Source organism: Bubalus bubalis, chromosome 9 (genome assembly GCF_019923935.1).
Source record: "Bubalus bubalis isolate 160015118507 breed Murrah chromosome 9, NDDB_SH_1, whole genome shotgun sequence".
NCBI lineage: Eukaryota > Metazoa > Chordata > Mammalia > Artiodactyla > Bovidae > Bubalus > Bubalus bubalis.
In genome coordinates this window covers 93,840,367-93,865,565 of record NC_059165.1, presented here as the reverse complement: position 1 = coordinate 93,865,565, position 25,199 = coordinate 93,840,367, and the positions used below count along the sequence as shown (strand labels likewise).

The 25,199-nt window shown below is 42.8% G+C and overlaps 2 protein-coding genes and 1 pseudogene across 2 annotated transcripts in view; 2 read left to right on the top strand and 1 right to left on the bottom strand.

The window, feature by feature from the left end:
* Window positions 1-2,623: 2,623 nt before the first annotated feature.
* LOC102407017 (heterogeneous nuclear ribonucleoproteins A2/B1-like) lies at window positions 2,624-5,648 on the top strand. Its single transcript, XM_044948064.1, has 2 exons — window positions 2,624-2,748; window positions 3,771-5,648. The coding sequence occupies exon 2, from the start codon at window positions 3,879-3,881 to the stop codon at window positions 4,983-4,985; it is 1,107 nt and encodes a 368-aa protein (XP_044803999.1). The 5' UTR covers window positions 2,624-2,748; window positions 3,771-3,878; the 3' UTR covers window positions 4,986-5,648.
* Window positions 5,649-12,185: 6,537 nt separating this feature from the next.
* On the top strand, window positions 12,186-20,782 carry LOC102407646 (annotated as a pseudogene).
* A 3,164-nt stretch (window positions 20,783-23,946) lies between these two features.
* Window positions 23,947-25,199, bottom strand: part of LOC102407985 (adhesion G protein-coupled receptor E3) — a 50,639-nt gene continuing 49,386 nt past the window's right edge. The window contains exon 17 of the mRNA XM_044948062.1: window positions 23,947-24,812. Within this exon, the coding sequence (XP_044803997.1) occupies window positions 24,759-24,812 (54 nt within the window). The 3' untranslated portion in view covers window positions 23,947-24,758. The remainder of the gene's footprint in view (window positions 24,813-25,199) is intronic.

Sequence of the window (25,199 nt, the reverse complement as noted above, 5' to 3'; positions counted from 1 at the left end):
AACATTTTTCAGAGAGAAATATTTAAACAGAGCCTGGGCAAATACTACTTCTACTTCATAGTGATTTTGTTTAAAAAAATATGCCTTCTTACCCCAAGAAAACTTCATACGTACAGATATAAGAACCCTTGAATCTTTGTTAATGCTAACACCACAGAAAAAACTTTCAATAAGGTAACTTTTTATCTTAAGGGCAACTGTTTGCTAAATTAAAGAGATTTTACGTAGGACAAGGGTAGATAAATGGACACTCTCTTGCCATCAATATGGATTCCAAGCTCATCAGAAGAGGCCAGCTTGGAAATAGGTCTATGCAGTTTCCCCCAGTTCCAAGAGCTTTCCTCTGACTATGCCTGAGTTGCAGACAGCTGTGACTCCCTGGAAAGTCTACTGACTTCTGCCTCTGCCTCTCCTTTTATAAGGGGAGAGAGTGGACAACACAATCTAGAGGACACGCTTTCTCTCCGATCCAAGGCATTGGAGAGATTCTGAAATCTATGCCCATAAACACAAGATTCTGAGGCCATTAACATCATCAGATACTGTTGTAGATGAAAAAAAAAATACATTTGTGCCTGGGTAGGTATTTGCAACGTCTACTGATATTGTAATGTTTTCTTTCCCTCGGTTGGGATACATTCTACAAAAATAAGAATGGAAGTTGCTTTCTGCACTTCATAATAGCTTTAGAAGGACCAGGGCTCCAGGTCTTCTTTACAACTCACAAGCTCCCTTAGCAACAGAGTAGACCTTCCTTTCCCTGAAAGAACACTGTGCCTGAAATTTCCTTACTATACCTTGTAACAAACACCAATCTACCTAATTCACCAGAGCAGGTGCAGAGAGTCATTTTGTGAATCCATCAACTTATTTAAGAACATTACCTCACTGTGGGGGCTTCCCAGGTGACTCCAATGAATGAGGTGACTCATTCATCTACCAATACAGAGACTTGAGTTTGAGCCTTGGTTTAGGGAGACCCCCTGGTGTAGGAGATGGCAACTCACTCCAGTATTTTGCCTGGGAAATCCCATGGACACAGGAGCCTGGTGGGCTGTAGTCCATTGTTGTTGTTTAGTTGCTCAGCTGTGTGACACCATGGACTGCAGCACGCCAGGCTTCTCTGTCCATCACCAACTCCCAACCTGCTCTAACTCATGTCCATCGAGTCGGTGATGCCATCCAACCATCTCATCCTCTGTCGCCCCCTTCTCCTCCTGCCTTGAATCTTTCCCAGCATCAGGGTCTTTTCTAAGGATTCAGCTCTTCACATCAGATGGCCAAAGTACTGGAGCTTCAGCTTCAGCATCAGTCCTTCTAATAAATAGTCAGGATTGATCTCCTTTAGGATTGACTAATTTGATTTCTTTGCAGTTCAAGGGACTCTCAAGAATCTTCTCCAACACCACAGTTCAAAAGCATCAATTCTTCAGCATGCAGCCTTTTTTATGGTCCAGCTCTTACATCCATACATGACTATTGGAAAAAAACCATCACTTTGACTATATGGACCTTTGTCTGCAAAGTAATGTCTCTGCTTTTTAATATGCTGTCTAGGTTTGTCATAGCTTTTTTTTCCCCAAGGAGCAGGTGTCTTTTAATTTCATGGCTGCAGTCACCATCTATAGTGATTTTGGAGCCCAAGAAAATAAACTCTGTCACTGGTCCATAGGGTCACAAAGAGTTGGACATGACTGAGCAACTGAACACACACACACACACACACACACACACACACACACACACCTTACTGTGAAGGAAATATGGTATAAAAATGCCTTTTTAGAGGTTATTCACATAAAATATTGGCTACCAACTGAGTAAAAGAAAAACATTACATGTTCACAGAGATTGCAAATACCAGCCCTCCAAACGTATTGAGTTTTTTCATCTACAATAGTATCTGACGGTGTCGGTAACCTCAAATTCTTGTGTTTGTGGGTACAGATTTAGGAATCTCTCCAGTGCCTTCCTTCTGAGAGAGAGAGTGTGTCCTCTGGATTGGGTTGTTTACTCCTTGGGTTGTCCACTCTCTTCTCCTATAAAAGGAGAGTCAGAGGCAGAAGTCAGCGGACTTTCCAGCAAGTCACAAGATGTCTGCATCTCAGGAGTGGTTGGAGGACAGCTCTTAGAAGATAGAGGATCTTGTACTGACCAGATTTCCAAGCTAGCCTCTTCTGGCAAGTGTGGAATCCATATTGAAGGCAAGAGAGTGTTTGTGTGTCTACTTTCGCCTTTTGTAAAATCTCTTTAATTTAGCAAACAGTAGCCCTTAAGACAAGATGTCACCTAATTGAAAGTTATACTCTTTGGTGGTAGTATTAAGAAAGATTAAAAGTTTTGTGTATTTATGTATATGAAGTTTTCTTGGGGATAATCTAATTTTTTAAAAACAAGATCATTATGAGGTGGCAGTGGTATTTGTCTGGGCCCTGAGGTTTTTCATTTACAATAGTATCTGATGGTATCAGTAGCCTCCAATTCTTGTGTTTGTGAGTACAGATTTAGGAATCTCTCCAATACCTTGGATTTGAGAGAGACCATGTCTTCTGGATTGGGTTCTCTAGTGATTGGGTTGTCTACTGATTTGGTTATCCACTCTCTTCCCCTATAAAAGGAGAGTCAGAGGCAGAAGTTAGTGGACTTTTCAGGGAGCCACAGCCTGACTGCATCTCAAGAGTGGTCAGAGGACAACTCCTGGAACTGGAGGAACCTGCATTGACCAGATTTCCAAGTTGGCCTCTTCTGGTGAGTGATGGCAAGAGAGTGTCTGTCTGTCTACTTTTGTCTTTTGTAAAATCTTTCTGTATGAGGTAGATGTAGTGTTTGCCTAGGCTCTGTTTAAATAGTTCTCTCTGAAAAAATGTTTTACCCACAAAGTATTTGGTCTTTTTCTCTTCAAAACTTCACTTCTCTGCTTCACATGCCATCAGTTTGACCTTTCCCAATCTCTTTATCATTAATAATTGTTATTAATATTTTTTCTTTCTTCTTTCTCTTCCCCCATATCTCCATCTTTCTCTCTGTTACTGTGTTGTCCTTATTATCACAGCACTTTACTGTACCTAACACTGTAGTAAACATTCTTTCATCTATGATCCCTTTGCTCTCATTAGGATTCAAGTAAACTGGGGCAATGATTTTGTTAAGTGAAATTCTGAATCGTGGATTTTAGTCCACAACTTGACATATGATAGATGCTCTGTAAATGGGAGGATCAAGTGCTTTTTTCCTCCGAACTGTGGCATCTTAGATCAATCTTAGAGGGGTAATATTAATAATTATGGCGGGACTACAGAAATGAAATGATATTTGTATTTTCTCCTTTAAAAATATCTTCTGAGGAAAGAAATGTTAGGTGTAAAAGAAAGGATACCCTGATTAGGTTTACATTTTAAGTAGATTATGGTGATCAGATTCTTACATGGATTAACAAAGAAAGGAGTTGAAATCTTACTGAAAGTTGATTGATAACAATAAAGGTGATATCACTGTACAACTGAGGTTGATTTTCTGAGAAAAGTTCAGGGAGTGTTTTTGGAGTTTGAATAGTTTCTTTCAAAGAAATATATTCGAGCTCCTTCTAAGAGCAAAGTGACTAAGTGAGCATGCCATTGCAAACCACTGAGTATCCAACTTAGTGAGAAAATCAACACAAAATGAAGAGCTGATAAAACATGCATTTCAAAATTGGAAACTAATAGAGAAAATGCATTGTTAATTTGATGACTGGGTCTGGAAAGGTCACTCTTGGAAATGGTGTTTTGCAGGAAGGCGGAAGCGTGCCTAGAGGCCATAGCAGCATCGCTGGGTCCCCGTGGAGGTGCTCCTAGAGGCATTTTCCGGGGTAGCTGAGGTTCCCACCGCAGAGCCAGGACATGTCTGGTCTGAATTCATCCCTGAGATCATTCTCATCTCCCTCAGCTACGGGAAATCAGGCTGAAGCAACCGAGTCCGTGATGGAGAAAACTTGGAAATCTGTTCCTATGAGAAGGCAAAAGAAAGAGGCCGAACAAATCCGTAAACTTTTCATTGGCGGCTTGAGCTTTCAAACCACAGAAGAAAGTCTGAGGAAGTACTACCAGCAGTGGGGAGAACTCACAGACTGTGTGGTCCTCAGAGACTTTGCCAGTCAACGATCAAGAGGATGTGGTTTTGTCACCTTTTCATCCATGACCGAGGTGGATGCTGCCATGGCGGCCAGACCCCATTCCATTGACGGCAGAGTGCTTGAACCCAGACGTGCCGTCCCAAGAGAGGCATCTGGACAGCGGGGGGCCCACTGGACCCTGAAGAAGCTGTTCGTTGGTGGAATTAAGGAAGATACCGAGGAGCATCATCTTAGAGAGTACTTTGAGAAATATGGAAAAATCGATGCCATTGAGATCATTACTGATAGGCAGTCGGGCAAGAAAAGAGGCTTTGGATTTGTGACTTTTGATGACTATGATCCCGTGGATAAGATAGTGTTGCAGAAATACCATGCCATCAATGGTCATCATGCAGAAGTCAGGAAGGCTTTGTCAATATGGGAAATGCAGCACGTCCAAGGTTCTAGAAATAGAAAAAGAGACCCTTTTGATTTTAGTGTTTCTTCTAGTGGGGGTGGAAATTTTGGACGAGGGCCAGGAACTAAATTTAGAGGAGAAGCTGATGGATATGGAAATGGCCCCTGGTGTAGGGATGGCTGTCAAGGGTATGGAGGAGGACCTGGAGGTGGGAATTTTGGAGGTTACCCTGGTTATGGAGGAGGAGGTGGAGAATATGCTGGTCGAGGTCCTGGGTATGGCAACCAGTGGGAATTCTCTGGAGGTGGTTATGGCAATAATTTTGGAAATTACGACCAGCAACCTTCTAACTATGGTCCAATGAGAAATAGAAACTTCGGCATTGGCAGGAACAAGGCGGCCCCATGTGGTGGAGGCAATTATGGCCCAGGAGGCAGTGGCGGAAGTGGGGGTTATGGAGGCAGAAATGGATATTGAACTTCTTCCTGTTTGCCCTGGGCTTAACTGTCTAAATAGCAGAGGATGAGAGCCCAGATAAACAGTTTCAGGTTTTTGAGTTAAGGACATTAAGGAAACTCTTATCTCAGTCATGAATAAATAGTGATGTGGCAGAAGACAACAGAACAGGTCCAGAGAGCCATTCTGTTGGTGGGTTGGAAGGCTGTATAAAAAGACACTTATGAATTTTATGCAAGTGAATTTGAAAACTTTGATGAAATAGTTTTTTTTTGTTATTTTTGTTATTTTTTTTATTTTTTAGTAAAAGACAAGTTACTTGTCCTCTTCCTGGAGGGGTCAAAGAAAATAATTCTATATCATATAATGAAATTATATTTAAACTTAGAAGGCTTTCTACCAAGAAAACAAAATGCCTTGGAGACAGTTTCTCAGCTTCTTCCTGTTTCTTTGTTGTCGTGGTCTTTGTGAGGTTGTAGAAGCATTCCTTCTTTGATAACATTAAATTTGCAAGTTTCAGGTGACATGTGAAAACTTTTTAAAGATTTTACTCAAGTTTTGAAAAGCTATTAGCTAGGAGTATGTTGTAATAAGAAATAATGTTGTTCATTAAATTTTAGAGTATAGAGGTATGAAGCAGTTGTAGATTTTTTATTTAATAAAATAATTCTAAAAGAAAAACAATTGTAGTTTGTCTGCTTTCATTTATAGCTTTTTGTACTTTAAATTTTTATCTTTGTAATATTTTTTCTACTTTCAAGAGATATGGATGTACAGTACTATATATTTTGAAAGTGTGTAGCATAATGATATGACATCTATATCATGCAGTGATTACCACAATAATATTTAACATCCATCATCTCAAATAGTATTAAAAAGATAAAGAAAAAAAAAAGATTTTTGTGTGTGCGATGAGAATTCTTAAGATTACTCTCTGAACATCTTTTCTAGATATCAACAGCAGTGCTAACTGTACTGACCACAAGTCCATGCTCTGTAAGCACAGTGAGACCAAATAATACCAAAATGTGGGAGTTTGTAGCAGAGAAAGATTGATTGCAGAGGCAAGCAAGGAGATGGGTGGCTCATGCCTTAAAACCCCCCAAACTCCCTGAAAGCTTTCAGCAAAGCCCTTTTCCAGGAAAGGTAAGGGAGGGGCATGGTAAGTTGTTGCAAACTTCTTGTTGTCAGATCTTACCATCAGGGTCACATTCAGGTAATGATTTTCTTGTAAAGTGCAAGTGTTAGTCACTCAGTCATGTCTGACTCTTTTCAACCCCACAGACTGTAGCCTACCAGGCTCCTCTATCCATGGAATTCTCCAGGTAAGAATACTGGAGTGGGTAGCCATTCCCTTCTCCGGGGGTTCTTGTAAATCGCCACCAAACAAATGTTATTCTCTGTTCTGACAAGAAAGGATAAGGTCCCAAGTCACAGCTTTCACCCTCCGAGGTCATGTCCTGGCTAAGAGGTGGGGTTCCCTGCAGGGGCCTGTTACCCTGCCCAAGAACCGTTGTTCAGTACGCAGTCTGGATCCTCCCACCAGTACCCAGGCCAGGCTGAAGAGGAAGATCTCTGCTAGCAGCTTCCTCAGGGCCAAGTCCCCAGACTGCTGCCCAGCCATCATACTGAATGAGCCAGTCACCCAGGACCCAGCTGGCCCTCAGGTTCCTTGGTCCTCCCACACAGTAGGGGCCATGTTCCCTGGCCTGCAACCCATGCAGACTGCTTTTGCAGTAGGTCACAGAGGCCATGGGGATGCGGAGAGGTCCCCCTCCAGCTCAAGACTGTATTAGAGCCCGCTGAGTGCAGCCCTTAGCCTGGAGCTGCTCAGATCAGATCAGATCAGATGTTCAGTCGTGTCTGACTCTTTGCGACCCCATGAATCGCAGCATGCCAGGCCTCCCTGTCCCTCACCAACTCCCGGAGTTCACTCAGACTCACGTGCATTGAGTCGGTGATGCCATCCAGCCATCTCATCCTCTGTCATCCCCTTCTCCTCCTGCCCCCAATCCCTCCCAGCATCAGAGTCTTATCCAATGAGTCAACTCTTCGCATGAGGTGGCCACAGTGCCATTACTTGCCCCACCGTGTTACCAAGCAACGGTTAAGGTGGGGCCATTAGTGGTTCTGCTCAGTCACTGGTTGGCGCCACAGTGGGCCCTTCCCCCAAGCAAACGGATGTCAATGGGTGACTCTTACTTGGCTCATTCAACCAAGGGTTGGTGGAGTGGTGTTCATGAGGTGGAGAGTGAGGTAACAGGCAGAGCTTGGCCTTCTCCCAGGGGCACTCCAGCTCACCCAGCCTATGGCCAGCTGGTGAGCTGGGAGCAGGGGAGGGGGTGGTGGTGCCCAGGGATCAGGCTGGGGACTGTGTCCTGCAGAGCTCTAGAGCCCTCATCAAGGCCTCCCACTAACCTTGGCCCAGGCCTTGAGGTAGTGGTGAACCTCTCCCCCATCCTTGTCTCTGTGACCCGCACCATTTGGGTGGCCTGAGGAGCCTGAGGATTAGGAGTTACCACACGTCCGAGGTCAGGGGCAGCGGCCGAGAGTGCCAGGCTGCGACCGTGCAGCAATGGCCAAGAAGAGCTACCCCGTGTCCGAGGTCAGGGGTGGCAGCTGAGAGGAGCTACCCCGCGTCCGAGGTCAGGGGCATCAGCTGAGAGGAGCTACCCCGCGTCTGAGGCCAGGGTCGGCGGCTGGGAGGACCTACCCCACGCCCCCACACCGGAGGCCAGGGGTGGCGGCCGGGAGGACCAACCCCACGTCCAAGGAGCAGTAGCTGCGCAGGCGCAGGAGGGCCTAGAGGAGCTATCCCACGTTGAAGGTCAGGAAGGGAGGTGGTGAGGAGATGCCCCTCTTCCAAGGTAAGGAGCAGCAGCTGCGCTTTGCTGGAGCAGCCCTGAAGAGATACCCTACGCCCAAGGTAAGAGAAACCCAAGTAAGACGGTAGGTGTTGCAAGAGGGCATCAGAGGGCAGACACACTGAAACCATACTAACAGAAAACTAGTCAATCTAATCACACTAGGACCACAGCCAGCCTTGTCTAACTCAATGAAACTAAGCCATGCCTGTGGGGCAACCCAAGACGGGCGGGTCATGGTGGAGAGATCTGACAGAATGTGGCCCACTGGAGAAGGGAATGGCAAACTACTTCAGTATTCTTGCCTTGAGAACCTCATGAACAGTATGAAAAGGCAAAATGATAGGACACTGAAAGATGAACTCCCCAGGTTGGTATGTGACCAATATGCTACTGGAGATCAGTGGAGAAATAACTCCAGAAAGAATGAAGGGATGGAGCCAAAGCAAAAACAACACCCAGTTGTGGATGTGACTGGTGATAGAAGCAAGGTCCAATGCTGTAAAGAGCAATATTGCATAAGAACCTGGAATGTCAGGTCCATGAATCAAGGCAAATTGGAAGTGGTCAAACAGGAGATGGCAAGAGTGAACATCGACATTTTAGGAATCAGCAAACTAAAATGGACTGAAATGGGTGAATTTAACTCAGATGACCATTATCTCTACTACTGCGGGCAGGAATCCCTCAGAAGAAATGGAGTAGCCATCATGGTCAACAAAAGAGTCCGAAATGCAGTACTTGGATGTGATCTCAAAAATGACAGAATGATCTCTGTTCGTTTCCAAGGCAAACCATTCAATATTACAGTAATCCAAGTCTATGCCCCATCCAGTAATGCTGAAGAAGCTGAAGTTGAACGGTTCTATGAAGACCTACAAGAACTTTTAGAACTAAAACCCAAAAAAGGTGTCCTTTTCATTATAGGGGACTGGAATGCAAAAGTAGGAAGTCAAGAAACACCTAGAGTAACAGGCAAATTTGGCCTTGGAATATGGAATAAAGCAGGGCAAAGACTAATAGAGTTTTGCCAAGAAAATGCACTGGTCATAACAAACACCCTCTTCCAACAACACAAGAGAAGACTCTACACATGGACATCACCAGATGGTCAACACCAAAATCAGATTGATTATATTCTTTGTAGCCAAAGATGGAGAAGCTCTATACAGTCAACAAAAACAAGACCAGGAGCTGACTGTGGCTCAGATCATGAACTCCTTAATACCAAATTCAGACTTAAATTGAAGAAAGTAGGGAAAACCACTAGACCATTCAGGTATGACCTAAATCAAATCCCTTATGATTATACAGTTGAAGTGAGAAATAGATTTAAGGGCCTATATCTGATAGATAGAGTGCCTGATGAACTATGGATGGAGGTTTGTGACATTGTACAGGAGACAGGAATCAAGACCATCCCCATGTAAAAGAAATGCAAAAAAGTAAAATGGCTGTCTGGGGGAGGCCTTGCAAATAGCTGTGAAAAGAAAAGAAGTGAAAAGCAAAGGATAAAAGGAAAGATATAAGCATCTGAATACAGAGTTCCAAAGAATAGCAAGAAGAGATATGAAAGCTTTCCTCAGCAATCAATGCAAAGAAATAGAGGAAAACAACAGAATGGAAAAGACTAGAGATCTCTTCAAGAAAATTAGAGATACCAAGGGAATATTCCATGCAAAGATGGGCTCAATAAAGGACAGAAATGGTATGGACCTATCAGAAGCAGAAGATATTAAGAAGAGGTGGCAAGAATACACAGAAGAACTGTACAAAAAAGATCTTCAAGTCCAAGATAATCACGATGGTGTGATCACTGACCTAGAGCCAGACATCGTGGAATATGAAGTCAAGTGGGCCTTAGAAAACATCACTACGAACAAAGCTAGTGGAGGTGATGGAATTCCAGCTGAGCTCTTTCAAATCCTGAAAGATGATGCTGTGAAAGTGTTGCACTCAATATGCCAGCAAATTTGGAAAACTCAGCAGTGGCCACAGGACTGGAAAAGGTCAGTTTTCATTCCAATCCCAAAGAAAGGCAATGCCAAAGAATGCTCAAACTACTGCACAGTTGTACTCATCTCACATGCTAGTAAAGTAATGCTCAAAGCTCTCCAAGCCAGGCTTCAGCAATATGTGAACCATGAACTTCCTGATGTTCAAGCTGGTTTTAGAAAAGGCAGAGGAACCAGAGATCAAATTGCCAACATCTGCTGGATCATGGAAAAAGCAAGAGAATTCCAGAAAAACATCTATTTCTGCTTTACTGACTATGCCAAAGCCTTTGACTGTGTGAATCACAATAAACTGTGGAAAATTCTGAAAGAATAGGAATACCAGACCACCTGATCTGCCTCTTGAGAAATTAGTATGCAGGTCAGGAAGCAAGAGTTAGAACTGGACATGGAAAAACAGACTGGTTCCAAAGAGGAAAAGGAGTATGTCAAGGCTGTATGTTGTCACCCTGCTTATTTAACTTCTATGCAGAGTACATCATGAGAAACGCTGGACTGGAAGAAACACAAACTGGAATCAAGATTGCCAGGAGAAATATCAATAACCTCAGATATGCAGATGACACCACCCTTATGGCAGAAAGTGAAGAGGAACTAAAAAGCCTCTTGATGAAAGTGAAAGAGGAGAGTGAAAAAGTTGGCTTGAAGCTCAACATTCAGAAAAGGAAGATCATGGCCTGTGGTCCCATCACTTCATGAGAAATAGATGGGAAAACAGTGGAAACAGTGTCAAACTTTATTTTTTTGGGCTCCAAAATCAGTGCAGATGGTGACTGCAGCCATGAAATTAAAAGACGCTTACTCCTTGGAAGGAAAGTTGTGACCAACCTAGATAGCATATTCAAAGGCAGAGACATTATATTGGCAACAAAGGTCTGTCTAGTCAAGGCTATGGTTTTTCCTGTGGTCATGTATGGATGTGAGAGTTGGACTGTGAAGAAGGCTGAGCACCAAAGAATTGATGCTTTTGAACTGTGGTGTTGGAGAAGACTGTTGAGAGTCCCTTGGACTGCAAGGAGATCCAACCAGTCCTTTCGAAGGAGATCAACCCTGGGATTTCTTTGGAAGCAATGATGTTAAAGCTGAAACTCCATACTTTGGCCACCTCATGCGAAGAGTTGACTCATTGGAAAAGACTCTGATGCTGGGAGGGATTGGGGGCAAGAGGAGAAGGGGACGACAGAGGATGAGATGGCTGGATGGCATCACTGACTCGATGGACGTGAGTCTGAGTGAACTCCGGGAGTTGGTGATGGACAGGGAGGCCTGGCGTGCTGCAATTCATGGGGTCGCCAAGAGTCGGACACGACTGAGCGACTGAACTGAACTGAGATATACAGATATTTCTTACAAGGTACAGGAAAGACATTTTGGGCACTGTGTTCTTCCGGAAAAAGGAAGTAGGAGGAGGAGATACAACAAAGAATGCTCTGAAAAGTTCTTAGTTATGAGATACCTTTTACTAGGATAGAGGAGAGGCTGGAAAAATAGAGGCTGTGCATATTTAATAATGGAAGAAATGGTTAGATTCAATAGCTTTTGCTATTAGTCTGAGGCAGAAAACCTATGGGTTGCCATTAGTCTGAGAGAAAACCTATGTGTGAGTCTTGATGACAATGCAGTTCTACACGAACATTCTGAAAAAGAGAGAGCAGAATCCACTGATAAATAGAGGTAAAGCAATTTTGGTTGCTTTTTGATATCTGAATGAACATTTGATATAATAGCAAATTTGATGTAATGCACTCAGATATTATAAATTATATATAATATTTAAACATTTTGTTGTTCAAAATCCTAAAAAGGTGATAGAGACTCATGAGATAAAACCCAAGAATGTTTATTTCCCTTGGAACTCAAAACTTATTCTTTACACTTTTCAAAGAGTTTTTATCAGTTCTTATAAGAACAATGTAGTACTTTGGGGCAAAGATGCATCCTAGGAGCCCAGCACTGGAGGCCAAGATGGAGATGATCTCCATGGCCACCATGACCTTGCCCTTGGTGCTGTGGCAGATAGGGAGGAAGGTGACCCGGACACTGAGGAGCACCAGCATGCTGAAGGTCAGGAACTTGGCTTCACTGAAGGTGTCAGGCAGGTTCCTGGCCAGGAAAGCCAAGGACAAGGTCCCCAGGGCTAAGGAGCCCAGGTAGCCCAGGACACAGTAGAAGACAGTGACCGAGCCCTTGTTGCACACGATGAGGAGCTGCTTGGGCTCAGAGTGAGTGTCCATCTCAAGGAAAGGGGGAGAGGCTCCCAGCCAGACTCCACAGATGATCACCTGGATCATGGAGTACATGGGAAAGACATAGCAGCTCCTGTTACCAGCAATCACCTCATGGTTCTTCCTGGTTTCCTGGCCTTGAATGCCAAGATCACAGGGACGATTTTGGCCAAAACAGTGACCACAGCCACAGTGAACACAGCTCCAAATGTGGTCTGTTGGAGGATGCAGGTGGCTGTGTGGGGACGACTGATAAAGAGTGAGGAGCAGAGGAAGCACAGAAGGAGGGAGATGAACAAGTCGATGACATCCCCAGAGGATCATCAAATTCAGGAAGGTCAAGTCCTTGGGGAGGGAGGCAGTGATTTCTCTCGCTGTTTGGATACTCTTAGGCTGGGTGCTGGATACAGACCATTAGGCTGCTCTGCATCTGGGGAAAAAGCAAAGACTCGGTGTTTCAGTTTCAGAATTCTTCATTTTTGGCCTGTTTTTAACATGATCACCTTTGTTGTCACTGTGTAGACAGACTGCCTGTGATGTAATACTCAGATACAAGATTAAGAGTCTGTATTCATAACATAGGAAGAATGCTTTCAGCTACAGGTAAGACAAGACACAGTCAGCCTGGAGCCTGAATCTTCAGCATATAGTGGGTCTAGGCTGGCTCAGTGATGGCACCAAGGATGTGGATTCTTAATCTTGTGAATTTATTTCCCCAGGTATCCATTCTCTCTTCTGAGAGCCAAAAACTGCTCCTGGCCTCTCTCTCTCTCTCTGTCCTTTCAGATACAAGCTTGGTACCCACAAACACATGTATGTTTTATTATGGGTTCTCAGTCCCATGTCCTTTATTTCTCTCTTGTTTTAAACACTACTTTGATGTTGCAAATCCTTCAGTAAGTTTGTGAGCAAGAGAAGTCTATTTTAAAGTTAGCTTATTCATCAGTTCAGTTCAGTCACTCAGTCATGTCCGACTCTTTGCGACCCCATGAATCGCAGCACGCCAGGCCTCCCTGTCCATCACCAACTCCCGGATTCACCCAGACTCACGTCCATCGAGTCAGTGATGCCATCCAGCCATCTCATCCTCTGTCGTCCCCTTCTCCTCCTGCCCCCAATCCCTCCCAGCATCAGAGTCCTTTCCAATGAGTCAACCCTTCACATGAGGTGGCCAAAGTACTGGAGTTTCAGCTTTAGCATCATTCCTTCCAAAGAAATCCCAGGGCTGATCTCCTTCAGAATGGACTGGTTGGATCTCCTTGAAGTCCAAGGGACTCTCAACAGTCTTCTCCAACACCACAGTTCAAAAGCATCAATTCTTCGGTGCTCAGCCTTCTTCACAGTCCAACTCTCACATCCATACATGACCACAGGAAAAACCATAGCCTTGACTAGACAGACGTTGTTGGCGAAGTAATGTCTCTGCTTTTGAATATGCTATCTAGGTTGGTCATAACTTTCCTTCCAAGGAGTAAGCGTCTTTTAATTTCATGGCTGCAGTCACCATCTGCACTGATTTTGGAGCCCCCAAAAATAAAGTCTGACACTGTTTCCACTGTTGCCCCATCTATTTCCCATGAAGTGATGGGACCGGATGCCATGATGTTCGTTTTCTGAATGTTGAGTTTTAAGCCAACTTTTTCACTCTCCTCTTTCACTTTCATCAAGAGGCTTTTTAGTTCCTCTTCACTTCCTGCCATAAGGGTGGTGTCATCTGCATATCTAGGGTCATTGATATTTCTCCTGGCAATCTTGATTCCAGTTTGTGTTTCTTCCAGTCCAGCGTTTTTCATGATGTACTCTGCATAGAAGTTAAATAAGCAGGGTGACAACATACAGCCTTGATGTCATTCTTTTCCTGTTTGGAACCAGTCTGTTTTTCCATGTCCAGTTCTAACTCTTGCTTCCTGACCTGCATACTAATTTCTCAAGAGGCAGGTCAGGTGGTCTGGTAGTCCCATCTCTTTCAGAATTTTCCACAGTTTATTGTGATCCACACAGTCAAAGGCTTTGGCATAGTCAATAAAGCAGAAATAGATGTTTTTCTGGAACTCTCTTGCTTTTTCCATGATCCAGCGGATGTTGGCAATTTGATCTCTGGTTCCTCTGCGTTTTCTAAAACCAGCTTGAACATCAGGAAGTTCACGGTTCACATATTGCTGAAGCCTGGCTTGGAGAATTTTGACCACTACTTTACTAGCGTGTTAGATGAGTACAACTGTGCGGTAGTTTGAGCATTCTTTGGCATTGCCTTTCTTTGGGATTGGAATGAAAACTGACCTTTTCCAGTCCTGTGGCCACTGCTGAGTTTTCCAAATTTGCTGACATATTGAGTGCAACACTTTCACAGCATCATCTTTCAGGATTTGAAAGAGCTCAACTGGAATTCCATCACCTCCACTAGCTTTGTTCGTAGTGATGCTTTCTAAGGCCCACTTGACTTCATATTCTACCTATTTATCTGCCAGATGATGGAAACCTAATGAATCCTACTGTTAAGATAATTGGAATTGTGCAGTATTGATGGAAGAATTCAAGTCATTCAATATTGTTTATATTTTAGCAAAGAAAAGCACTATAACCCTTATACACTTTATATTTTATGTTTTGTTGCAATACAGAAGTCTTCAAGTTTCTATATCATGTAACGGCTACTTTTAAGGTCTCTAGGTTGTGATTTAGATTAGAATGTTGTATCTTTTTCTTTTTTACATGTTTGTCTCCAGGGTGGAGAAGATCCCCTGGAGGAGGCAATCCACTCCATTATTCTTGCCTGAAGAAGCCCATGGACAGAGAAGGCTGGCAGGCTACAGTCCATGGGGTCGCAAATAATCAGACACGACTGAAGTGGCTTAGCATGCATGCACTCAGTCTGATGTTCTGTCCTCTGTTTGTTTATAATTCTGGTGCCAAGCACTCAGCATTAAATGTTTTAATGTGTCACAATGAAAAAGAACTTTGTTCTTTATCCCACATTTCCCTTCTGTTGTCATATTTTTTTTTCTACCATGTTTCATCAAAAATGTTCTCAAAATATTTTTCTAATGACACAGTTTCTTTGTTGTCTTTCTTTACAAGGGCTTCCCAGATAGAGCTAGTGGTAAAGAACCTGCCTGCCAATGTGGGAGACATAATAGACTCAGGTTTGATTCCTGGGTCAGGAAGACCCTCTGGAGAAGGGAATGGCAACCCACTCCAGTATTCTTGCCTTGGGAAATCCCATGCACAGGGAAGCCTGGTGCACTGCAGTCCATGGGGTCACAAAGAGTTGGACATGACTGAGCTTGCACGCACATCTTTTTTTACAAACTTAAAAAAAAATTGGAGTATAATTGCTTTACAATGTTGTATTAGTTTCTTCTGTACAATGAAGTGAATCAGGTATATATATACATATATCCCCTCCCTCTTGAGCATCCCTGCCCCCCCCCAAGTCATCACAGAGCACCAAGCTGAACTCCCTGTGCTATACAACAGCTTCCTCTGCCGTGCTTAATTGCTTAGTGTTGTCTGACCCTTTGCGACCCCATGCTCTGTAGCCTGCCAGGCTCCTCTGTCCATGGGGATTCTCCAGGCAAGAATACTGGAATGGGTTGTCATGCACTCCTCCAGGGGATCTTCCCAACCCAGGGATCGAACCCAGGTCTGCTGCATTGCAGGCTTATTCTTTACCAGCTGAGCCACCAGGAAAGCCCAAGAATACTGGAGTGGGTAGCCTATTCCTTCTCCAGGGGATCTTTCCAACCCAGGAATCAAACCAGGGTCTATTGCATTGCGGGTGGATTCTTTACCAGCTGAGTTACCAGGGAAGCCACAGCAGCTTCCTACTAGCTATCTATTTTACACACGATAGTGTATATATGTCATTTCTACTACCCCAACTTCTCACTCTCCCTTTCATTCTTCCCCCACTGTGTTCATACGTCCATTCTCTGTATCCGCGTCTCTACTCCTGCTGTGCAAATCAGACAACACTGAGCGACTAAGCACGGCAAATCAGTGACATTTTTCTAGATCCCACATATATTCATTAATATATGGTATTTGTTTTTTTTCTTTCTGACATATTTGTTTTTCTCTTTTTTCACTCGGTATGACAGACTCTAGGTCCATTTCAGTTCAGTTCAGTTCAGTCACCCAGTCGTGTCTGACTCTTTGCAACCCCATGGACTGCAGCATGCCAGGCCTTCCTGTCCATCACCAACTCCCGGAGTTTACTCAAACTCCTGTCCATTGAGTTGGTGATTTTATCTAAGCATCTCATCCTCTGTCGTCCCCACCTACATTGCTACAAATGACCCAGTTTTGTTCCCTTTTATGTCTCAGTAATATTCCACTGTGCCACATCATCTTTATCCACTCATCTGTCAATGGACATTTAGGCTGCTTCCGTGTCCTGGCTATTGAAATAGTGATGCAATGAGCATTGGGGTACATGTGTCTTTTTGAATTATGATTTTCTCAGAGTATACACCCAGGAGTGGGATTGTTAGGTCATGCGGTGGTTCTATGCTTAGATTTTTAAAGGAGCTGGTATAATGGTCTCTATGGGTGTTAAATTTCATCAAACGCTTTTTCTGCATCTATTGAGGTGATCATGTGATTTTTATCATTTGTTTTGATAATGTGGTGGATCATATTGAATGATTTGTGAATGGTTTGCATCTTCAGAATAAGTTCCAGTTTATAATGGTGTATGATCTTTTTAGTGTATTGTTAAATGTGATTTAAAAAACTTTTCAATCCCAATGGTGTGAGATAGGATATCTTCTTTGGATTATCCACTGATTGACTTACTCACTCTTTCCATAAAAGGGGGATCAGAAGCATGTTTTCCAGCAGATCACAGACTGCCTGTATCTGAGTAGTGAGTGGGTCAGAGGACAATTTCCAAAGATGGGAGAAGCCACACCAATGAGTGTTTCAAGCCAGCCTCTTCTGGTGAGTGAGAAGTCCATATTGATGTCAAAAGTGGCAATTTTTATCTTTCTTTTCCTTTTGTAAAATCACTTTAAGTCAGCAAATGGTAATTGTTAACAATAAGATATTTTTTTGAACGTTATTTCCTAGGGGTTAATGTTTGTTAAGACATATTTAAGATTTTGTATATTTTTGTATATAAGGTTTTCTTAGAATAATAGACAAAATGTGTTTTCCTTTTTGATCAAATTTACTAAGAAGTGGAAATGCCTTTTGACTTTAGAGTGTTTAAACTGTTCTCTGCTCTGGAAAATTCTTTATACATAATGCATTTGGTCTTCTTTTTTTTAAATTAAATTCTTTGCTCAAATATGTCCTTAGTTCTCTAATCTCATCATTCATCGCTACAGTTAATTTCTTTTTCTGTTTATTCCTTCTGACCTCTTTTCCTCCATCCCATCTGCTTTTTCTCTCTGTCTCTTGAGTTGGTCTTGTTGTTTATCACAGCACCAAATTATACCCAACACTGCATTAAATGCTCATTGCTCTATTAATTTTTTCCTCTTACCAATATTAAAATAAACTAGAGAAGTGAAATTGTTTGAAATTCTGAGTCAGGAGTTTGAATACACAGCTTGGTATATAATAAGTGCTCTATAAATCAGAGGATCTAATAATTTCCCTAGGCTTCCCAGGTGGCTCAGTAGTTAAGATTCTGCCTTTCAAGCAGGAGACATGGGTTCAAGCCCTGGGCCAGGAAAATCTTCTGGCATAATAAATGGCAACCTACTCCAGTATTCTTGCCTGGAAAACTGCATGGACAGAGGAGCGTGTCAGGTTACAGTCTATGGGGTCACAAAGAGTCAGACATGACTTAGTGACTAAACAGCAGCAGCAGCAGTAATCTCCCCATCAAATTGGGACATTTTGACTCATAAAAGGAGTAGAATTAATAATTATGGCATGACAAAAAGAATGAAATGAGACTTGTTTTTCCTTAAAAAATCTGAGGACAGAAATGAGAGATTTGTGAGGAACTGTGCACTTATTAGGTTTACAGTTTAAAAAGATTATTGTGAGTAGAGTCTTAAAATGGACTACAGGCACAAAGAGTTTAAAATCTTAGTGACAATTTATTGCAGTTTACCACAAAAGAGATTATGTCATTTTATGCTTTGTAGTTGGGTAAATTTATTTGAAAAATTTAGAAAGTTTTTTTTCAGTTGAGTTTGCAGAATTTCTTTCAAAAAAGATATCTGAGCACCTTCAAAGAGCAAAGCAATAAGTAATAAACATTAAAGTTCCCATTATTCATCTCATTATTGAGTATCCAACTTAGTAAGAAAATCTACATACACACAAAATAATAGTACATAAGATTTAAAAATGGAAAAATTCACTCTGTGGAAATGGTATTATGATGAAAATTGAAAGATACTCAAGAATTATTTCAAAAGCTGAAACTTTTAGGTGGATTCAGAAAGGAAAAGTGAAAGTGTTAGTCACTCAGTCATGTCTGACTCCTTGTGAACCCTTGGACTGTAGCTGCCAGGCTCCTCTGTCCATGAACTTCTCCAGGCATGAATACTGAAGTGGGTAGCTGTTCCCTTCTCTGGGGGATCCTCTCTGCCCAGGGATTGAATCTGGGTCTCCCACATTGCAGGCAGATTCTTTACCTACTGAGCCACACCAATGAGTGTTCCAAGACAGCCTCTTCTGGTGAGTGAGGAATCCATATTGATGTCAAGAGCAATCCTTTGTATCTTTTTTTTCCTTTTGTAAAATCACTCTAAGTTATCCAGGGAAGCCCTCAAAAAGGAAAATGGAGGGTTAACTGATAGAAGCATGGAGTGGCAGGGAATTCAGAATGACACTCAGTGGCATAGGGTATTAATATCAAAAAGTAAGTTTAGGGGACACTGAGATATGGGTGATGTATTTGGAAAAGTAATTGGTTCAACTTGGGACCTGCCCAGTGAGAGCTGAGTCACAAATATTATCACTGATGTGGTGGGTGGGCAGATGGATATTCGGGTCTTGAGGCTGAAGCCAGATGGGTGAATCTGTGAGCATTTCTAGTTCATGAATGGTATCTGAAGCCAGGGAAATGGATGGGATTGCCTGGAAGAAGGTGAAGATGCAGAACAGATGTGAGAACAGAACCAACTTCTAAGAAGCATTGATCATTAAGTGAGATAGGGGAGAGAGAATTAGGAGGATGGGATAAAGAGAGTCAGGGAGTAAAAATGGTTATTTACAGTGGGAAAAGGGAGCTTGGTGATGAGAGTATGGTTCAGGGGAATACTTGAGTGAAGAAGGGAGTTGGGGTAGAAGTGAAGGTGTAATGTATTGGGAGTCAAAGAACCCTGTGATCTCTTCATCTGAATGTTGGTGGATTTGTGGGTATCAGCATGTGTGTGGCTGACAGTGACAGAGATTGGAAGGTGAAAACATCCTCTAAGAGGATGGTGGAGGGGCAAGTCTGGAATTGGTACTGGGTGATGACCTGGAGCTTTCTGTCCTTGAGTTCCATCTGGCTGATGCCCCAGGATTCAGTTCTCCATGTCTGGTGCCTGCAGTAGCAGGATTGGTGTAGTTAGGAAGCCAGAAATCACATTGTGGGTCTCTTCCTGGATCTACTTGGGTTTAGATCCATAAATCAGAGTTATAACAACCTTGTGAATGCCTGTGATACAAAATGTAATTTGCAATTCACTTCAGCAGGAAGAGAGGAGGGTGGTTACCCAAATGCTATGAGAATATTCTCCATGACTGGCAGTCATTTCATTCCCCCCTCCCCTTATCTAATCATCTTCTCTTTTTATTCAAAGTAAAATTTCATTTTGCTTTCAAAGAACAAGCTCAAAAGTAATATGATGCCTCAGACATTGGAGAAGAAAAGACAATACTATTTAGACAAGTCAGAGCAGAGCCACTGTGATGAAACTGCACTTCCTATAAGGCTGACCAGCTGCATTTTCCAGAGACCAGTCACAAGGATAACCCCACATCCTGGCAATGTGGTCAGACACCGTCAATGCGAGGGGACCTTGGAAAAGCCCCCAGCAAGTCTGTGCATTCAGGACACTGCAGGGTCTTCAGGCCTACAGCCCAGTAGGAGAACCTTTCGGGACCATGGACAGCGCAAATGTTTCCAGGCTCTTTGCCCAGCTTAGTGTGGGTGAATCCCTGGGCCATGTTGGTGCCTGGTCTCTGCACACCAGCCCTGAGCCCATCCTTGCCCAGTCTTCAGATGGGGCAGAGCTGGACCCAGGATTTGAGGTCTTCCTCCCACACACCCTCTGCAGACAACCAGTAACAGATAGAGATATTCATCAGCAGTCTCGGAAAGTGAAGAGAGCAAGGAAGAGATTGGCTATGGCCTGGAGGGCAGACAGGCTTGTCAGGGGGACAGAGAAAGCCAGGAGTCCTGAGAGCTAGATTAAAAAATAGGAGAAAATCGTCCTGGAGACGCTGAATGATGTGTGGCCCTTGGGAAATAGTTTATGGGGAGGAGGGGGGAGGGACAGCCCTCCATGATAGTTGCATCCTTGAATGTCAGCCCTGTTTCTTGATCTGAATTGAGATGCTTTGTTATATTAACATTGCACTCTGTTAAACCCTTTTGTTTGACAAATGTGGGATGAGGAAATGTTTCTGTGGGTAAGAGGTTGGGTTTCACGTGACAAGAAAAAAGATTTTTGCTTGTCCTTGTGCACCTCAATTTCTATTTACTGTGATTTTTAAAATTGACTTTTATATTAAATTCTACAGAGGTTATCTAGCCTGAAGGATTATTTAGTGTTTTATATGTTTTCTTACATTGTTTACACTCAAGGAAGAAATGTCTACCCTAAAGAGATTTTATATATATATATATATATATATATATATATATATAAATTTCACTGAAGTATAGTTGATCCACAATGTTGTGCTAATTTCTGATGTATGACAAAGTGATTCCCTTACACACATATATTAATATTCTTCTTCATTATGGTTTATTACAGGTTATCAAATACAGTTCCCTGTGCTATACAGTAAGACCTTGTTTATCCATCCTATATGTACTAGTTTGCATCTGTGCTGTGCTGTGCTTAGTCACGCAGTCCTGTTTGACTCTTTGTGATCCCATGCGCTGTAGCCTGCCGGCCTTCTGTCTATGGGAATTCCCCAGGCAAGAATACTGGAGTGGGTTGCCATGCCCTCCTGCAGGGGATCTTCCCAAACTGGGGATCTAACCTAGGTCTCCCACATTGCAGGCAGATTCTTTACCGTGTGAGCCACCAGGGATGCCCAAGCTCCCAATCCATCCCTCCCACTCTTTGTCCCCCTTGGCGACCACAGATCTCTTTTCTATGTTTGTGGCTGTGTTTCTGTTTCCCAAATAAGTTCATCTGTGTAATTTTTTCACTTCCTCATATAAGTGATATCATGTGGTATTTGTGTTTTTAAAGAAATTATATTTTTAATGTCAATTAGCTCTGTAGAAATCTTATTTTATTTAGCTTGCTTTTACACCTCATTCTAATGTAAGCTACATCCTTGTTTCATTTTGTGCTAAATGTTAGATCAAACGTTAAGACATTTTAATGTAAATTTAATTAGCACTTACGTTTGCCTAAAAATTTGTAGCTATTTTTAAAAATTAGATTTAACATTAGATTATTAAGAAGGAACATATTCTCTAAAAACATTTGATGTGGAAAATGACTTGCCAGCAAGCTTATTGTTTTGCCCTGAAATAGGTCTGGAGTCATTGCAATTTTTCCACCTCACAGTGTGGGATACATCATAATTTTGTAATTATTTAACAAACAATTATTCAATAAATGATTCATTTTACTTAGAAACAACTTATTCAATAAAACAAGCATTAAAAGAAATAGAGACTCCATTCTTTTTTTTATTTATTTTATTTTTTATTTTTGCCTGTGCTGGGTCTTCATTACTGGGTGTGGGCTTCCTCTAGTTGTGAGCAGGAGCTACTTTCTAGTTGTGGTTCAAAGGCTTCTCATCGCAGTGCCTTCTCTTGTTGGGGAGAACAAGCTTGAGGGTGTGCAGGCTTCAGTAGTTGCAGCACTTGGTCTTAGTAGATGTGGGTTGTGGGTTTGGGCTCTTGAGCGCTGGCTCAGTTGTGGTACACCAGTTCAGATGCCCCACAGCATTGTGGGATCTTTCCAGACCAGGAATTGAACCAGTGTCCCATGCATTGCAAGGCAGATTCTTAACCACTGCACCACCAGGGAAGCCCTAGACTCCATTCTTGAAGAGCAGATGCACAGACTTTCTTGCTCTCTCATCCAGCACAGAGGCAGCAAGCTGAAAACAACCTGGTGCTCTGGAAAACTGGCCTGGATGGCCCCAGGGCACATTCCATCCTCCTCTGGGCTCCCGCATCAAGACCTCCTTCTCTGGTGATGCTTCCTGCTAATGCAGCAGCTGCCTATACAGCAATCATGTGGATACTTGGAGGGGATGAAGCTACCTTAGGTACCAGTCCTGCCTCTGGCCAGGGCAGAAACTGCCATTATGGGCATGTGTGTGAGTTCGTGTGCTTGGAAAGGAGAACAACCAGCTTATGTGGTGTTGGTCCAACCTCTATGGCCCTGACCCAGATGCCCTCTAGGGGAAGAGTGGTATCAGCTCAGATTTGCAGCCCCAAGCTCTTGAATTCCAGCCATACTCCCCAACCAAAGCAGGGATGGCCATTACACCTGGGAGGAGCCCAGCCTCCTTAGGTTTCCTGTTCCAGTCCTGGGTGCCTTGACTCAGAAACTGTTTGTTCATTGTTGTTGTTCAGTCATTCAGTTGGGTCTGGCTCTCTGCGACTCTCTGCGACTGCATTACTCCAGGACCCAATCCTGGGTCCAGCTTTGCCCCATCTGAAGACTGGGCAAGGATGGGCTCAGGGCTGGTGTGCAGCGACCAGGCACCAGCACGGCCCAGGAATTCACCCACACTAATGGCACCCCACTCCAGTACTCTTGCCTGGAAAATCCATGGACGGAGGAGCCTGGTAGGCTGCGGTCCATGGGGTCGCTAAGAGTTGGACACGACTGAGCAACTTGACTTTCACTTTTTACTTTCATGCATTGGAGAAGGAAATGGCAACCCACTCCAGTATTCTTGCCTGGAGAATCCCAGGGACAGAGGAGCCTAATGGGCTGTTGTCTATGGGGTCGCACAGAGTCAGACACGACTGAAGCGACTTAGCAGCAGCAGCAGCAAGCTGGGCAAAGAGCCTGCTTTTGCGCTGTCCATGGTCCTGAGAGGTTCTCCTACTGGGCTGTGGACCTGCGGTTGCCTGAAGACCCTGCATTCTCCTGAATGCACAGACTTGCTGGGGGCTTCTACAAGGTCCCCTCACATTGATGGTGTCTGACCACATTGCCAGGATGTGAGGTTATCCTTGTGACTGGTCTCTGGAAAATGCAGCTGGTCAACCCTATAGGAAGTGCAGTTTCATCACAGTGGCTCTGCTCTGACTTGTCGATAGTATTGTCTTTTCTTCTCCAATGTCTGAGACATCATATTACTTTTGAGCTTGTCCTTTGAAAGCAAAATGAAATTTTACTTTGAATAAAAAGAGATGATTAAATAAAGGGAAGGGAGGAATGAAATAACTGCCAGTCATGGAGAATGTTCTCATAGCATTTGGATAACCACCCTCCTCTCTCCCTGCAGAAATGAGTCTCAAATTACATTGTGCATCACAGACATTCAGAGGGTTGTTACAACTCTGATTTCTGAATCTAAACCCAAGTGAATCCAGGGAGAGACACACAATGTGATTTCTGGCTTCCCAACTGATGCCAGTGGCATTAGTACAGGCACCACACACTAAGAACTGAATCCTGGCACATCAATCAGATAGGACTCAAAGACAGAGAGCTCCAGGTATTTACCTGAGAGAAGTGAGAACACGTGGCCACATATACGTACACACAAATATTATATGAAAATGATCATAGCATCTTTATTTATAGTGGAAAAATGGAAATAACTCAAATATACATCAATAGGGGCATGGATAAACATATTGTGATATACAATAGTGTGAAATGCTACTCAGCAGTAAAAGGAACAGACTGACAACATATGCATGAAATGGATGAATTCCAAAATCATCATCGAGATGAGTGAAACATGGCAGACACCAAGAGGTCATACTGTATGATTCCATGTATATGGACTTAAAGAATTGACAGAATTAATCTGTTGCTATAGAAATCAGAATAATTGTTCCTGGGGTGGAAGACTGGGGATAAATGATTGAAAGGATTATGTGGGAACTTTCAGGAGTAATGCAAATACTCCCATCTCTTGACTTGACTTATGTAGTTAATAGATATATATGCAGGAGGAAGAGAGTTCAATTTCTGGGTTGGCAATATTCCTGGGGAAGAAAATAGCAACTGACTCCAGTATTCTTGACTGAGAAATCCCATGGACAGAGGATCCTGTTGGACTAAGTCCATGGGGTCACAAATTAGTTGGAGACAACAGAGTGACTAAACAAAAACAGCATATACATGTATATATATTTGCAAACTTACCAAGTTTAAGATCTACATGCCTCTGTGTAAAATATCTTAATTGAAAACATAGAGCACTGTAACACTACACAAAATATTCAACCAAAGCATACATTCTGTGAGCGATTCTACTGTAGGATGAAGCAGTTCTCCTGGGTGCTTGAGTCACATGGCTGATTCTTTCTCCAGTGTGGTTGGGAGGATGACATGGAACTGTTTGTCATTTTCAGACTGAAGTATTGCTTCTTTTTTCCCCCCATAAATTGGATGATTTTTCCATCTCCACGTGTGAATTTATGGGAGAAACAGAAAGAGAAATAATGCTTAAATATTCCTGAAAGTAATTATTAACATCATTTGTTGGGAATTTCCTGACAAAAAGACGAGATTCATATTGAAGCATGGATCCCAGGGTAAGTCTGAGTGTTTTTCTTCCAGGCTTAATGTACTTGCCTTTGTTTTTTGCATCTCAGAAAATTGAAGATATGAAAGTAATCATAAGAAGATGAAGTCTGGCCCACTTATCTCAGCCATGAGGAGACTGATGTCAATATCACACCCAAATTAATTTCAGAAGTAGGACTGAAACCAAGGTCTCATACTCCTACATCTCACCTAAATCCATCCTATTTATCCCTTCATTCATTTTCCTTCATCATTATCAAGT